The 15,213-nt window shown below is 39.5% G+C and overlaps 1 protein-coding gene across 2 annotated transcripts in view; it reads right to left on the bottom strand.

The window, feature by feature from the left end:
- Positions 1-4,372: 4,372 nt before the first annotated feature.
- Positions 4,373-15,213, bottom strand: part of MROH9 (maestro heat like repeat family member 9) — a 52,124-nt gene continuing 41,283 nt past the window's right edge. Inside the window, exons 17-21 of one of the 2 annotated variants that reach the window (XM_084800880.1) lie at positions 13,249-13,401; positions 13,039-13,155; positions 12,127-12,229; positions 6,309-6,371; positions 4,373-4,707 (exon numbers count right to left, since the gene is read on the bottom strand). In XM_084800880.1, coding sequence (XP_084657006.1) covers positions 4,388-4,707; positions 6,309-6,371; positions 12,127-12,229; positions 13,039-13,155; positions 13,249-13,401 — 756 coding nt within the window. In that variant the 3' untranslated portion in view covers positions 4,373-4,387. The remainder of the gene's footprint in view (positions 4,708-6,308; positions 6,372-12,126; positions 12,230-13,038; positions 13,156-13,248; positions 13,402-15,213) is intronic. The other variant, XM_084800881.1, reaches the window with a different exon arrangement.

Genomic DNA, 15,213 nt, shown 5'->3' with positions numbered 1-15,213 from the left:
GAGCTAATTTCAGTTAAGTTATTACCTTTTCATTTTCTGTTCCTATTTTCAAGCCACCTAGAGTAGCACTATCCAGGGTCCTAAAGCCTTCTATTATGGCCCTTCACATACTTAACTCTCTTCTTGAGGACTTTCCAGATGACTTACCAAGTCTGACTTACCAAGACTTCCCGGTTTGTCCAAAGATGGACTGATTTGTCTGTGGTGTCACGGCAGAAGTTAGAATGTCAAAATGTCAATTTAAAAACAAAATCCCAAACATTCAATTTTTAACAATAAAGACTAAAGAGCCAGATGCTGGAGTGAAAGCCTACTAGCTAAGAAAGGCAGAGAAAGCACCCAGCTGATCTTCCTCCTTATCTAATGTCTCAGAAGGAAAAACTCTTCCTAATCGGCTCATGTCCCAGTAGGAAAAAGTCCCTCTTCTTTCTCTATGGTGTCTTGAATACCCTTCAACTCAATGTCCCTCTTTCCTGTTTAATCCTTGTCAACTGATTTCTTGCTCTGCCTCTTTATCTATGGTTAACTTTATTTAATCCTGTTTATACAAAGCTCTTGGATTAAAGGTACGTGCTAGGGCTGAGCCATACCACACACCTTTAATCCCAGAACTCAGGAGGCAGAGGAAGACAAAACTCTGTAAGTTGGAAGCCTGCCTTGTCTACAAAATGAGTTCAGGACATCCAGGGCTCTGTTAAACAGAGAAACCCTGTCTCAAAAAACAAAAACAAAACAAACAAACAAATGGACAGACTCTGCTCTAGGACTTGAAATTCCAGTGGTTGAGAAATTCACTGTTCATTCCTATTGTATTTATATTCTGATCTAGAATAGCAGAGAAAAAATATATACAAATAAAGTTTTAAAGCAAAAAATGAAAAAAGGGTTATGCATAAAAATTTCATGTATTATCCTCAGATTTTGAAAAGATATTTGTGTATATTTCTAAAATTATGCATGTACAATGCACTGCACACACATATCATTTTAAAAGTCAGTGTGTCAGATGACTACTTAGTATAGTTAGTATAATTGAATAATACTTTAATTTCTCTTAAATAGAGATATATGTATCTTGTAACAATGACATTTTATAGTCTTAGTTGGCAGACCCTTTTACTTTGCAGTACATAAAAAAATGGTGTGGAATTTAAATATGTCATAATAGTGTGAGATTTGGCTATGAGAACAAAGGAACGAAGACAGTACCAGGAATTCCATTAGGTTGGAAAAAAAAACAATAGCATAAAAAGGAATTGAGTAGTTTAGAACACAGCTCTAACATGTAGCGTTAAAGGTGAACTGTAGACTAGGTTGTAGAAAGCCACACATGACTAAGGAGTATGCATGTCATGAGAGGCCACAAAACTGAAGCTACAATAACAGGATAATAGGGCAAGATATATGTTCTGGCAATGTGGGGGAAATTGTGTTGTGTTCTTTATTCTCTTCCAGAAAAGCTCTATACTAGGGTTCCCTAAAGGAACAGGACCGATTGAATGAATATATATTAGGAGAGAACTTCTTAAATTGGTTTACAAGCAGTGCGACGGTGGCTGAATTCACACTGGAGAGGCTATGAACCCAGTATCTATTCAGATCATGAGGATGGATTCCTGAGCAGTGCTGAAAACACAGAGGATTCCTGGAGAATCTCTGGTTTTTAGTTCACATTGGAAGGCCAAGGACACACTGTATTTTAATGTCAGCAGAGCGCAGCAGCAGCAGCAGCAGCAGCAGCAGCAGCAGCAGCAGCAGCAAAATACTAACACAGTGGATGACCTTGCCATTACAATGTGAAGCAACAAGGCAAAAATCAAAGCTTTTCTCTCTTGGACTTCCTTTTATATGGTCTACTCCTGGGAGGTGCCATCCACCTTTAGGGCAGGTCTTCCAATTTCAGTTAAACTGATCAAGAAAGTCCCTCATACGTATGCCCCATGAATTTTCTTTTGGCTGCTTCTAGATTCAGCCAAGTTGACAATTCAGATTAACTGTCACAGATTCCCAGAGGTAAAGTTTTTTTTTTAATTTTAATAGAGATATTCTATAGGCAAAGGTCAAGCTTTAATAATGCATTTCCAGGCTTTAAGGAGGTAGATGGTTTTGAAGGGGGAATTGGATAAATATGTGGAAGCTGACTTGCTGCAGTGAAATATTTATGTGCAAACATGTCAAATGACTCTCGTGTACCAGACCTTGATGGATGGAGCCTGAACTGAGAAGGCATCCAGGCGCTCATGCTAGTGATGGGACAGGAAGTCTCTGCCATGCTCCAGGGACTTCTGTTTCAGTGGCAGAGCCGTGTTTCTGATGTGAGTTCTCTCTACCGAAATCAAGATGGAGAGATCAAGGTATCAAGTGTTTTCTTCATCAGGCAAGAGCTGATGAAGTTGGAACATTCCCTTCTGCTTAGCATCCACTGCTGAAACTTTCTCGCATCTAGCCCTGTGGAGGACAAGTATTTGGTTGTGTAGCCCTAAAAAGGTGTGGGCAACAAATGACCTCCATGGTGTAGTGTTTGCTTTGAAATATCATCACAAGTACTTCCTTAACAGTAAATAGAGAAATCATAATTCCTCTGTGAGAAAGAGAGAGAGAGAGAGAGAGAGAGAGAGAGAGAGAGAGAGAGAGAGGGAGGGAGGGAGGGAGGGAGGGAGATTATCACTATGTAATAGAGTTCAAGTGGTGAATTCTTCCCCTCAGTCTGCCTATAGCCTGGGGGAGGAGTTTGTTTGTGGATTGGGGCTCTCCTATTTACACTGACCTTCATATTGATGCAATTTAAAATATGTATTTGCAGGCCAATCTTCCTTGATCACTGTGAGGGCACTATAAGCAGAGAGAACCTGACTGCAGGTGTTTTTCATTTTTTCCAAGGTCGCCTAAGGTCACATACCAGGAGCTCCAGGGAGAGTCCTCCTGGGGCATGATCACCCCTGGGAGGAAGGGAATGATGCACATTCCAGAGGAGGCTAAAAATAACTCTCACCTGGTTCAGGTTGGCCACAGGCTTAGTCAGGAAATCATGGAGCATCAGGGTTCTCATGGCTCAGGCACAGTGGACGCGTGTTCTATTAGTCTTTAAAAAGCTGTTGTGAGATTTATACATCACAAAGTCAATCATTTTGAAATCTTCATCTGGTGGGATTTTTAGTGCATTTAGAGAGTTGTGTCTGTGACTTTTGGATGAAATGTGTCACATTAGTATAGGAAGGAGTCTGACAAATTCCAGCTATGATGGGAAAGAGCTAGCTCTGTGGAGTTTAGCAGGAACACTTGTCCCTACACATTGCCTGGCACAAGCTCCCTGCCCTTTGTCAAATCTTGCAAAGATTTTTCTTCTCTATAATTCCGGCATGATACAGTTTGCCTTAAAATATCACCATGAGAATTATAGATGGCTAGAGGCATGTGAAGTACCTCAGACACAATTAACACACATCTGTCAGTTCCCTTTTAAATAGCCAGTTGTTCATTACTTCTGTGAAGTTGCACTTATATGAATAGGTGGGGATTTCACTAAGGCATGAAAGTAATATGTTGTTCTATTGGCATTTCACTAACCTGGCAAGTGTTCACTGGCTGTTTCTACACGAGATGCCAGCCACCATGAACGCTAGAGCACACATGGTGTAAGATAAGATGGATGTTTTCAATACACTTTAGCTTTGTGAGACAGAAGGAGAAAATTATTTTAGTACAATCTGATAAGTGCAATGAGAGATATTTTCAACTGGTAAGTTAAGACAAGACGGGAGCTACACACGACAAAGATGGGATTCGAACCCATGTGTGCAAAGCACAATGGATTAGCGGTCCATCGCCTTAACCACTCAGCCACCTCGGAGAATATGTGTAGTAAACTTCAAACCCCTATACAGATCTAGCCAATGGACAGGACATTCTCCACAGTTGAGTAGAGAGTGGGGTCTGACTTTCACATGAACTTTGGTGACCCATATTTGACCACATCCTCTGGATGGGGAGGCCTGGTGGCACTCAGAGGAAGGATAGCAGGCTACCAAGAAGAGACTTGAAACCCTATGAGCATATACAGGGGGAGGAGGTCCCTCTCAGTCACAGTCATAGGGGAGGGGAGTAAGGGGAAAATGAGAGGGAGGGATACAAGGGATAGGATAACAACTGAGATGTAATATGAATAAATTAATAAAATATATTTAAAAAAGACAAGACGAGAACAGTGCCCACTCGACTAAGAAAGCATTAAAATGTACCTCAGGTGTGTTGGTATTGCACGAATGAGGGGTTTGCTCATTCTCAGATGGTGGTTGTATGTTCAGATTTATATATTTTAATAGAGAATTAGAAGGATTGATGATGACTCTTAGTATTCCTCAGGAAAGGATTTAAGCCTAGACTGAAGTTATGAGGAGACAAGAGGCATCTCATTTATTTTAAGGAACGTATCAGAGTCTTCCTCATTTAAGGTTTCCATTATTTCTTCCGGGTTCTCTTCTTCAGAGTCTTCTGTGCTGCTCTCTTTGCTTTCTTCAAGGATACTCTCTGTAGCCAAGTTATAAATGAAGTTCAATGTTTTGGGACGGACCATCTTCATCCATTTTCGGAAGGCCTGTTTAATGGTCGAGGACGCCATTTGATAGGCTATTTGCTTAAAAAGGTTACGGGTTTTTTCTGCCAACACTTTGATCACAGGGTCTCCATCCCGGGCCACTCGATCAATAACTGTAACAGAGAGGTCCTTAGTTTAAGGTCTTGCTGTCTCCAAGCAACATTAAGTCTAAGCAGACACCTTTTATCAAGTGGCTCTCCCCCTCCTATTTCCCCTGTAACTCTTTTCTACCCTTTCTCTTTACTTGACTAATATGATTAAAGAAAAATACGGCATATGGCATATATGTGCCAAGCATTCTGCCCAGTATGGTAACGAGAGACTCATGTGCATTGTATTGGTGACAGCCATGTAAAACAATGGAATAAGTCCAAATGCTTGTCAATATGTTACCACAAAATAAAGATAGCACATGTGTTTTACTATAATGAGCTCAATGCATAACCGCTGGAATGAAAATATGCTCGTGATAAACAGCCTTAAACTTGGAGCAACCCTTCAGCTTCAGCCTTTCAAGTGCTCAGACTACAGGGTGAGCCATGTATTTTTTGGCAGAGGGCTGAAAGAAATAGAACAAAGAAGATACTCTAGAAAAGAAAAGGAGAGAAGGAGAAGAAGAAAGCAGAGAAAGATCTGATGAAGGATTAAGGGAGAAGTGTAGAGCTTGGCAGTTAGCAGGTAGCCAGAAGTGTAGAGTGAATGCAAGTGACTGAGTGAATGAAGAAGGCGGGATAATGATGCACCAAGTGGGCACAACTCCTTATAACAACTGGACCACCCTGGTAGAGATGCTGACAAGGGAGGGGGCTGTGAGTGCATGGGACATCCTGAACTTCCATCGGTGTTGTGAACTTGAAAATTCTCTGAATAATGGTAGACTTTAAAAAGGGAAGGAAGGAAGGAAGGAAGGAAGGAAGGAAGGAAGGAGGAGAAAGAGAGGCAGTCAGCTATCCTAGCTGTTTTCTATAATTTTTTTTTGTTTTAGATTATTTTTTTTATGCCTCTGAGCATTTGCGTCAATGCATGTATGTGCCTGGTGCCTGAGGAGGTCAGAATAGGATGTTGGGTCCCCTGGAAATGGTGGTTGCGGATGGTTACGAGCCACCCGTGTGGGTGATGGCCATTGAACTTTGGTCCTCTGCAAGAACAAGTGCTTCTAAGTGCTGTTATGTCTCTCCAGCCTGCCACAGCAGCTATTTTCTAATGAGGCAGCAGAGAGATGCTAAGAGAGAGTGATGCCCAGGACCCAAGCCATTTGGAAGAATAGCACTGCCCTTCTTCATTTCCTCCCCCTCTGAATGTGATGCATGCTAGGATCCACTAACATGTAAAACCCATGAGAAAGAGCCACTTTATTCTCTAGGGTAGCCTAACACCGTGCTATTACTATACAGGACATTGGAAAGGTGTCTGCAGGGTATGTAAGTGAATGATTCCTGAACTTCCAGTAGCTTCTCAAGGCTCTTGCATGGTAATTTGATTCAAGATGATAAATGAGATAAATTTGGGGACTGAAACAGAGACAGTAAGAGATATAGAATAGGAAGAAAGAGAGAGAGAGAGAGAAAAATAAAACAATCCTTAACCCAGTCCCTGTACTGACTTTCCCAACCACCACCTGATTTTCCATTCTGTAACCCTTATATAGAACTTTTATCTGACTGGAATAAAAATCATGAATTTGTTTGAATATACACGAGGACCTCAATCTTACCCTCAATCATGATGTCTATTTCCTCTCTGAGTAGCAAATGTGCTCCCGATTTCCCCAAGTACCCTATGTGTAAGATAGAAGCAGAGTTAGACCAAAATAAACTCTGTAATACATTTCTCTTGTTATCTTACTAGATCCCAGATTATCCTTAAACCATCTTTTAGTGATTTCAATTATCACTTAATGAAAAATTAAAATGTGTGCATGAAGACGGTCCACAAAGCGAACACACTTTAGTTATCCTGTAGGTTCCTGAAGCACAACCCTAACCCCACGCCTCTTGCAAATTCCCTCCCATTTCACAATGTATTTGGGGCTCCATGATCTTCGCTCAACATGGCTTTGGGAGAGACACTCGTGTTCCTTGCTGTAGCAACAGCGCACGTGTTAGCATTGTGACTTGGAGAGCAGAGATTTCTTGAAACACAACCTGGCTACTGGCTCATTTTGTTGGTGGTGGGACCCGGAAGAATGAAGCCATGGACTAAAGTCTCATGCAATAGCCAGCTTTATTTAGAGCAACAGACAAGGTATACTCTGAGGGTTAAGAAGAGTCACACACAATAGAGTATTGGTCAGCTATTAAAAAAAATAATAACATCATGAAATTTGAGTGGAACTAGAAATAATAATAATAATCTTGAGTGAGGTAACCCTGACCCAGAAAGACAAACATGATATGTATACACTTATAAGTCTACATTAGCTGTAAAGGAGAGGATAATCATGCTATAAATCCACAGACCCAGAGAGGCTAAGTGATGAGGAGGACTCAACTGGGTGGGAGTGGGGAGCTTAGGGCAGGGACCTCTTGCATCTACCTGGAAAGGGGAAATATAAATAGATGTCATGGGTTGACTGGGGGCAGGTGGGGATGGTAACAGGAGGGATGAGCAGGGCAGGGTGATACTGGAAGAGGGAGAGAGTACTGGGAGAGACTGCTGGAATTGTGGGGCATTTCTGGGCAAGGTAGAAATCTAGTACAATGGAAACTCCCAGGAGTCCATGAGAGTGACCCTAGCGAAGACCCCTAGGAATGGGAAATACAAAGCCTGAACTAACCATCTCCTGTAGCCAGACAAGACTTCAAGCAGAGGGACTGGTACAACAATGTAGCTACAAAACCTTTGGCCTACAGGTTGGCCTGCCTGCAAGATGTGTTAGGCAGAGCTCAATGAATCCTGCAGAGGAGGATGAGGAAGGATTGTAGGAGTCAGAGGAGCAAGGGTACCACAAGAAAACAGTCTACAGAATAAACTAACCAAGGCTCATAGGGGCTCACAGAGACTGAGCAGACAACCAGGAAGCCTGCATGAGTCCTCTGTGTATACATGTTACAGTTGTAAAGCTTGGTATTTTTGTGGGACTACTCACAGAGGGAGTGTGTGTGTGTGTGTGTGTGTGTGTGTGTGTGTGTGTGTGTGTGTGCAGGGAGGTGTCTAGGACTATTTTGTCTGCTTTTGGGAATCTTTTTTTTCCCTAGTGGGTTGCTTATCCACCCTCGATGTGAGGGTATGTGCCTAATCTAATTATAACTTGATATACCATGTTTGGTGTCCCTGGGAGGCCTTCCCTATTCTGAAAGGGAAGGAGGAGGAGTGGCTCTGGGGAAGAGGGTAGGTGGTGGCAGGGACTGGGAGGAGAGCAGGCAGGGGAAATTTATGAGAGAATAATAAATACAAAAGAAGGAAGAAGGAAGTTGTTGGGAGCTGAGGAACCCAGAGCTTAGGGGATTGTTTTCAGCATTACAATTCATGACTCTTACATCAATGTGTAGTCTTTTTTTTTTTAATTTATTTTTTATTATAATTTTTTCAGATTGCACCCTGCTTGTTATCCCCTCACTTGTATCTTCCTGTTCCTACCCTCCTTCCCTCTTCTGCCCTATTCCCCTCCCCTAGACCTCTGACAGAAGGGGAGCACCTCCCCCACCATTTGCCCACAGCCAATCAGCAGATCTCATCCATATGGATCGCCTGCTTTCCCCTTCTTCTGTGTGCCACTGGGCCTCCCCACTAAGGGGAAGTGACCAAACTGGGGGACACCCGTAGGTTTCTAATTGTGGTCCATAGTAAATCAAAACAAGCTCAAGGAGTTATAAAGGGACAAAAAAGAGTGACACGAGTAAAGTGTACAATCACAGAGCAAGCCGCACATGGCAAAAAAAACATGGTTTTCCATAGAGACATACGAACAAACAGCAATAGCCAGTTGTAATGAATAATCCGAAGCAAACTCACTCCTATCCTCATCTACGATGGGCACAAAAGTGTAAAGCAACAGCTCCATGTTTTGTTTTGCTTTTAAGAAACTGAGGTCACCAGACTCTTGTTTTGGTTTTTTTTTTTTGTTTTTTGTTTTGTTTTTTTTTTTTTTTTTTTTTTTGGTTTTCTGACAAGCACTCAGAAATCTCCTTACAGGACTCCATTCCTCAGTTGTGTAACCACATGTAAGTTGTCCATATTCCACTCAACAGCTTCCCGCCCATGTGCATGGAAGCAACCCTACTTAAACTCTCTCACACATAAAAGGCCTGAAAGGAGGAGGTGGGGAGCTTGTTGGGGAATAGGCTTTCAGGGAGAGACAGAGAGATGAGATGGGACAACCGAGAGTGAGGAGGATAAGCTTCATTATGTATGTGCACGAAACGATCAAATAAAAAGTAAACCAGAGTTGGGCACGTAGCTCAGTGGACAAGTGCCTATCATGATCTCCAGAAACTCAACGTATGGCAATAATAATAATAAAAAGACCTATTCTGCATTTTAATGGGTGTGGTCAAATTGTCCCTCTAGGGAAAGATAATAATCCATAGCATCAGTATGATGAAAATTCATTTCCATCTTCCTTTGACAGGGCCAGAACTACATAGCACAATACAGTAAAACAATTGGGCTTTCAACTTCCGAGATGCCCATCAGCTGAAGAATGGATAATGGATAATGATGAATGTGGTACACTTATACAATGAGATTCACTGTGAAATTTGCAGGTAAATAGGTGGAGCTAGAGGCTAGAGACAGTCATCCCGAGTGAGGAGAAAGACAAACATTGTATATTTTCTCCTATATGAGGATGTTGGCCCTTATGCCTTTGATATGGTGTGCTTCATTTATAATGACCACAGAAGTTAGGGACCTAGCAAGAGCATAGAGATTAGGAGCAGACCCTCCAAGGAAGTTGAAAAAAGCAGTCTTGCATTTATTTTTTTATGAAGTTGTGAAAACTTTCTGCTTAAATGCCAATTTTAATGCTATTTATATATTTTTTTTATCAGATTGTTTTCTATAGCTTTTAGTTCGGACTTTAACTTTGTAGTGCTTTTTAAATTGTAAAATGTTGACCATGTCCCCTGGAGGGGGAGACCTGGTGGCACTCAGAGGAAGGACAGCAGGTTACTAAGAAGAGACTTGATACCCTATGAACATCTACAGGGGGAGGTAATCCCCCTCAGGAACAGTCATAGGGGAGGGGAATAAGGGGAAAATGGGAGGGAGGAAAGAATGGGAGGATACAAGGGATGGGATAACCATTGAGATGTAACAAGAATAAATTAATAAAATTTTAAAAAATTGTAAAATGTTTTATTTTTGTAGAATTAGCAGCCTTTTCTTATGGTTTACACTGTAAATTCCATGTGAAAAGCTCTCCCTTGTGATCACCAAATGCATTTTCCACATTGGTTTGTCAAATTCTTTTGTAATTAGAGTTTCAATGTTTGATTATCTGGGATTTGCTTAATATAAGAGTGAATATATGATTTCCTAGGTGTCTATGCATTTAAAGAATATTCCATATTTTGTCACTGTCAAAGTTTGTGGCTCACTCTTCAAAATATTATATAATTTGAGTTTATTCCTCAATGCTATTTTGTTCAGTGTTTTCTTTCTGTTCATTGCATGTGATCTTTAATTACTGTAGCTAAGCCAACATCTGGCACAGATGCTCATCTCTTGGGATGCTTTCCGGTTGGAATATTCACTGTTACTGCCCATAACTTCTTATATTAACTAGGGAATCAGTGTACCACCTTTGAAAACAAACTGTTGATATATGTAAAGGTTAAAAAAGCATTGGGACATTTAATTTTATTCCTCTTTCAGAACAGAATGTATCCTCTACTCATTGTTGAAATGTTCTTTTCTTCAGATATGTTCATGAGTAACTTTTATGTGTGCTCTGCATGCACTCCAGAGTTTGTTTTATTCCCCCTCCCTCTGCCAGCCTGCCATCCCTTCTTTTTTTCCCCTTTCTTTTCCTCCCATCTTCTATTCTTCATTTTTCCAGCTCCCCCTCCTATCCTCACTTCCTTTTTTTCTCTCTCTCCTTCCCTCCCATTTCTTCCCCCATAATTTTTTCCTTATTTTTTTACCCATTATAAATGAGAGCATTTTTCCCTGTTTTATTTCCTATTGGGTTTTTAAATATATAGGACCACCATTGTTCTATAAGATTTGTGAGATTTAAGTTACATTTTAAATGAAAAAATATATGTGCAAACAACTGTACATACTAAAGCACTGCAGTAGGATGGACACTGACCACTCCTTTATGACTTTTGTTCTTGTAATAGTGGGTTCTCACTACTAATAGTGCAGATTTTTTTCATTTACTGGTTACAGTTGTTTTCCTTTTCTGTGATGCTCATGTATCTTTCCTCACACTTGTCCTACAGACTATAAAGTCTTTCACGGGATTTGCCTTGTTTCAATAGAAATATCCTGCCATCAATCTTTATTTTACAGTTTTAGATTAACAGAATTATTTGCTGTGAATCTCATCTGTTTGGTAAAAATATTTTTGACTTCTTCCTCCTCCTCCTTCTCTTTTCTTCTTTGTGTCTTTTTCCTTGTATTATCTCTACAGTACATGATGCTTCCCTTTTATGGAAAAGTTATTTATTGGGGATTCCACAGTTTAAACACACAGAGATGGAAAGCTCCAGGTTATTCAGGAGATTATAATGGCTTGAAATAAAGTTATAGATGTCTGGGTCTGTCTCTGTCTTTCTCACACACACACCCCTCCTCCTTTTCTTCCTCTTCTCTTCCCCTTCTCTTCCCCCAACCTCCTTCTCCCTCCCCTCCCCTTTCACGCTCTATTAGCAGCACAGATCAGAATCCCTAATACTCAACAAGGCTCAGCTGGTCATGTGTTTTGACTGCCCAACTCGTCTATACAGTGGACCATAACCATGAATTGCCTCCTTTCTTTCTGTTCTTGATATTCTAGGGTTCCAAATACAAACAAGGGGGAGACACTATCACCGAATTCCAAACTAGAGGAGTATTAATTCTATTTTCATAGTGAGAATGTCATGAGAAAAACCACCACTATTGGTCAGATTTGTCCAAGGTCAAAAGCTTCAGTTGTCTTCTCCTCTCTTAATGTCTTCCTGGGCTTCTCCCATACACATTTTATTTCTTAACCTCATTGGACTTGACAGCTCTTCCTTATTAGTAGTTTGTAGTTACGTGTATTGAGGTTGTGTTAAACACGATGTTCATATAAAGTTTAAAAATCACCCTTGTTATTTAGATACTGATTTTAGGCAGTAGAGAGTAATGACAACACATAATAAAATATTATTATCCATCTTATTGAACTCATTTTATGTCATGATTACTGGTATAGATATAGTCATTTTATGTTGTAAAATATAACTATGGTGATTACACATATTAACCTCTAGTCATCACATTTTTCATAACAGATATTGTCAACCATAAAAATTTGTAAATACTTTAATGAATACTTCAGAGTTAAATGCTATTTTGTACAATCAAAGACAATTTAAGAAATAATTAAAATTATTTACCTACTAATACAATGGCTCCTTTCTTAAGAAAGGCTCGGGAGCTCCCCAGGAATCCCAAGGTATCAGATATTAAGTTTGTGATGTAAGTCTCATAAGAAGAAAGCTGAGAAGAAAAAAAGGAAAAATACTCTCTTAATTGTTGATAGAGCATGCTTGCTTCCTCTAGAGAAGTATCAAAGCAAGAGACCTGAATTATTTAATTGTTATTATAAAATTAAGACCAATTTAGGACTTGGAGATTTTTCTGTATGAACTGTACTCCCCTTGTTGCTAGCAAAGCTTGATCTGTTTATCATATGATTCCTGAACCCAGGGTTGTATCTCTAGCCCATCTTGGTGTTTCTAACTCATAGTTAGCATTCGCTCAGCCCCATGTTTTCACCCTTGCTCATACTAGAATTCAAATGAACAGCTCATGAGGTCATGTCAAAATAATTCCAGTTTTTCTTTTGTTGATGTGCAGTGTTCTATTTGTGTTTATAACTACCCACAGCTCAAAATAGGAAGGAGAAAACAGAATGAATGATCAGTGTTGAGAGTGTGAAAAACTCTTTCTTTCAACTATAATAGCAGTTCTGAACCTATGGGTTGAGATGTCCAAAAGACCGTCAGAAAACACAGACATTTATATTATTATTCAGAACAGTAGCAAAATTACAGTTATAAAGTATCAATGAAAAATTTTTGTCGTTGGGAGTCACCACAACATGAGGGACTGTATTAAAGGGTTGCAGCATTAGGAAGGTTGAGAACCACTGATGTAAAATGCTTACTGTAATTATACGTATTATCATTTTTCATTCACATCCTTTCTGCAAGGCCCTCCTTTTTGTCTCTGCATCTTTCATCATTTGCGTAACCTTCAAGTTGTGCTAAGACCTTTGACGATAGGTAAAGCAGAGGGCCACTTACCAGGTTGTTACAGATGTTAAGAACCACAGACTCAAAATGGTAATTTTCCTCTTTGAGCAGATATGCTGTTGGCCACTGTAGTTGTGTCACACAGATAGTTAGTGTATACCTGCAAGCCTGAGCAACAGAAAAGATCAGTGCAGCTCGGTTTGCCATTACATAAAACACTGTGATGATTTTAATTAAGGGAAATAAGATCAAAGCCTTTACATTCACAATCCTTGCTTCCTTAGACTCCAAAAACAGTATTAGTGGCACAAGGCTTCCGAGGACGATATGGTTCAGCATCTGTCTGTATTCACTCATATCCAGAAGTAACTCCCCAAAGTGCCGGATGGCCATACACTGAATGCCACCGTTAGCCTGGGGTGCGCACACAAGAAAAGGTCAAGGCCTCAGTTGACCGTATCAGTGCTACTTTCTTTAATGGTGGTATATATAAGTAGCATATATAAATATATACTGAGTATTTCTATGATATATACATATATAACTATCATTTTTAGTGAAGATTGGGATTGCAGAGGATTTGTAGACTCCATGCATAGCATAGTGACTGTACTTAATAATGTATTTTACCCATGAAAATTGCTAAGAGGTCAAATAAAGGTGCTCACCACTCAATCATATGCTAGGTGATGGATGTATTATTTATCTTTACTTAATAATATCATAATGTGCATTCTTAATATACAAAATTTTATTTCTTAAAATATACCTTAAAGTGTTAACCTTAATAAAACATTGAAGCTGTGTTTAAAAGGGCTTATAAAATGGACTTCATTTTGCAGTCTTTTTTTTTTCATTTTGTTTTGTTTTAATACTTTTTGTCTTATTGGCTTTACATTGCTTTAATTTTTGTTTTGATTTTTGAGAGAGAGATTATAGATAGACAGATAGCTAGCTAGCTAGCTAGCTAGTTAGCTAGATAGATAGATAGACAGACAGACAGACAGATAGATAGATAGATAGACAGACAGACAGACAGACAGATAGATAGATAGACAGACAGACAGACAGACAGATAGATAGATAGCCTATGAAGCTGGGCAGGTAGGGAGATGGGGGGAGGATCTGGAAGTAGGTGGGAGAGGGAAAATATCATCAAAATATATTCTATGAAAATATTTTAAATAAAAAAGACATGATTCAGATTATGTAACAAGTGAGTTACTTAAATTTAGAAAGATAGTAGTTAATAACATTTAAAAAGAATAAACTAGTATAAACCGTGTAAGGTGGGGGCCATTCTATAAAAGCACTCAGATTCATGTAGGCATCCTGCATTCAGTGCTAGAGTCCTGAATCCCAGTGTAGCTCTGCATACTGGCACACAATCTGGCTTCCAAGAGGTGTTTGTGCCAAGTAGGGAAATGGAAGGAGTTTGCAGTACAGAAACTTAGAGGGCAAGGCTAATTTTCAAAATTACAACTCAAGGAAGCAGTTATGATTTCATCTTGGATATATATTTTAAATATAGCAACCACTTTATCAGCTATAGGGCCTTCTGTGAATATTGAACTCTCTGTCTCAATTTTCTACATGGAAAATGGACAACACAAGAAGTCTCAAAATGCACAACTTTCTGGTGAGACTTTGCTTAATTAAAATTTTATATGTTGTTGCTTACATTTTCTGAATGGCTAAGGATGCTGAATATTTTTTAAAGTGTTCCTCAGCAATTTCTATTTCATTTTTGAGAACTCTATTTAGTTTCATACCTCACTTTAAAAAATTGTTTGTTTGTTTTTATAACAGTTTTTGAGTTCTTTATATATTCTACTTCCTGTCCCTCTGTCAAATACATTGGTGCTAAGGACTTTTCCCACTCTGCAGGCTGCTTGTTCCCTAGAACGATGCTGTCCTTTGCTGTCTTTTTTTAGTTTCATGAGGTTCATTTGTTAATTGTTTTAATTTCTGCACTATCAGGGTTTTATTCAGAAAGTCATTTTCCTGTGCCAATGAATTCAAACCTATCACTTTCCTCTCCTCTAGTGGATTCAGGATATCAGGTTTTATGTTTAGGCTCTTGATCCATTTTGGAGTTGAATTTTGTATAAGGTGGCAGATCAGGATCTACACATAGCGATCCAGCAGTGTGACTGGCACTAGTTGCTGAAGACACTTTTTTTTTTTTTTTGCTAATATACTCTTGACCTCTTTGTCAAAAAAAAA

This window comes from Acomys minous (genome assembly GCF_964271855.1).
Source record: "Acomys minous genome assembly, chromosome: 1".
Taxonomy (NCBI): domain Eukaryota; kingdom Metazoa; phylum Chordata; class Mammalia; order Rodentia; family Muridae; genus Acomys; species Acomys minous.
This window is presented reverse-complemented; position numbering and strand designations above follow the sequence as displayed.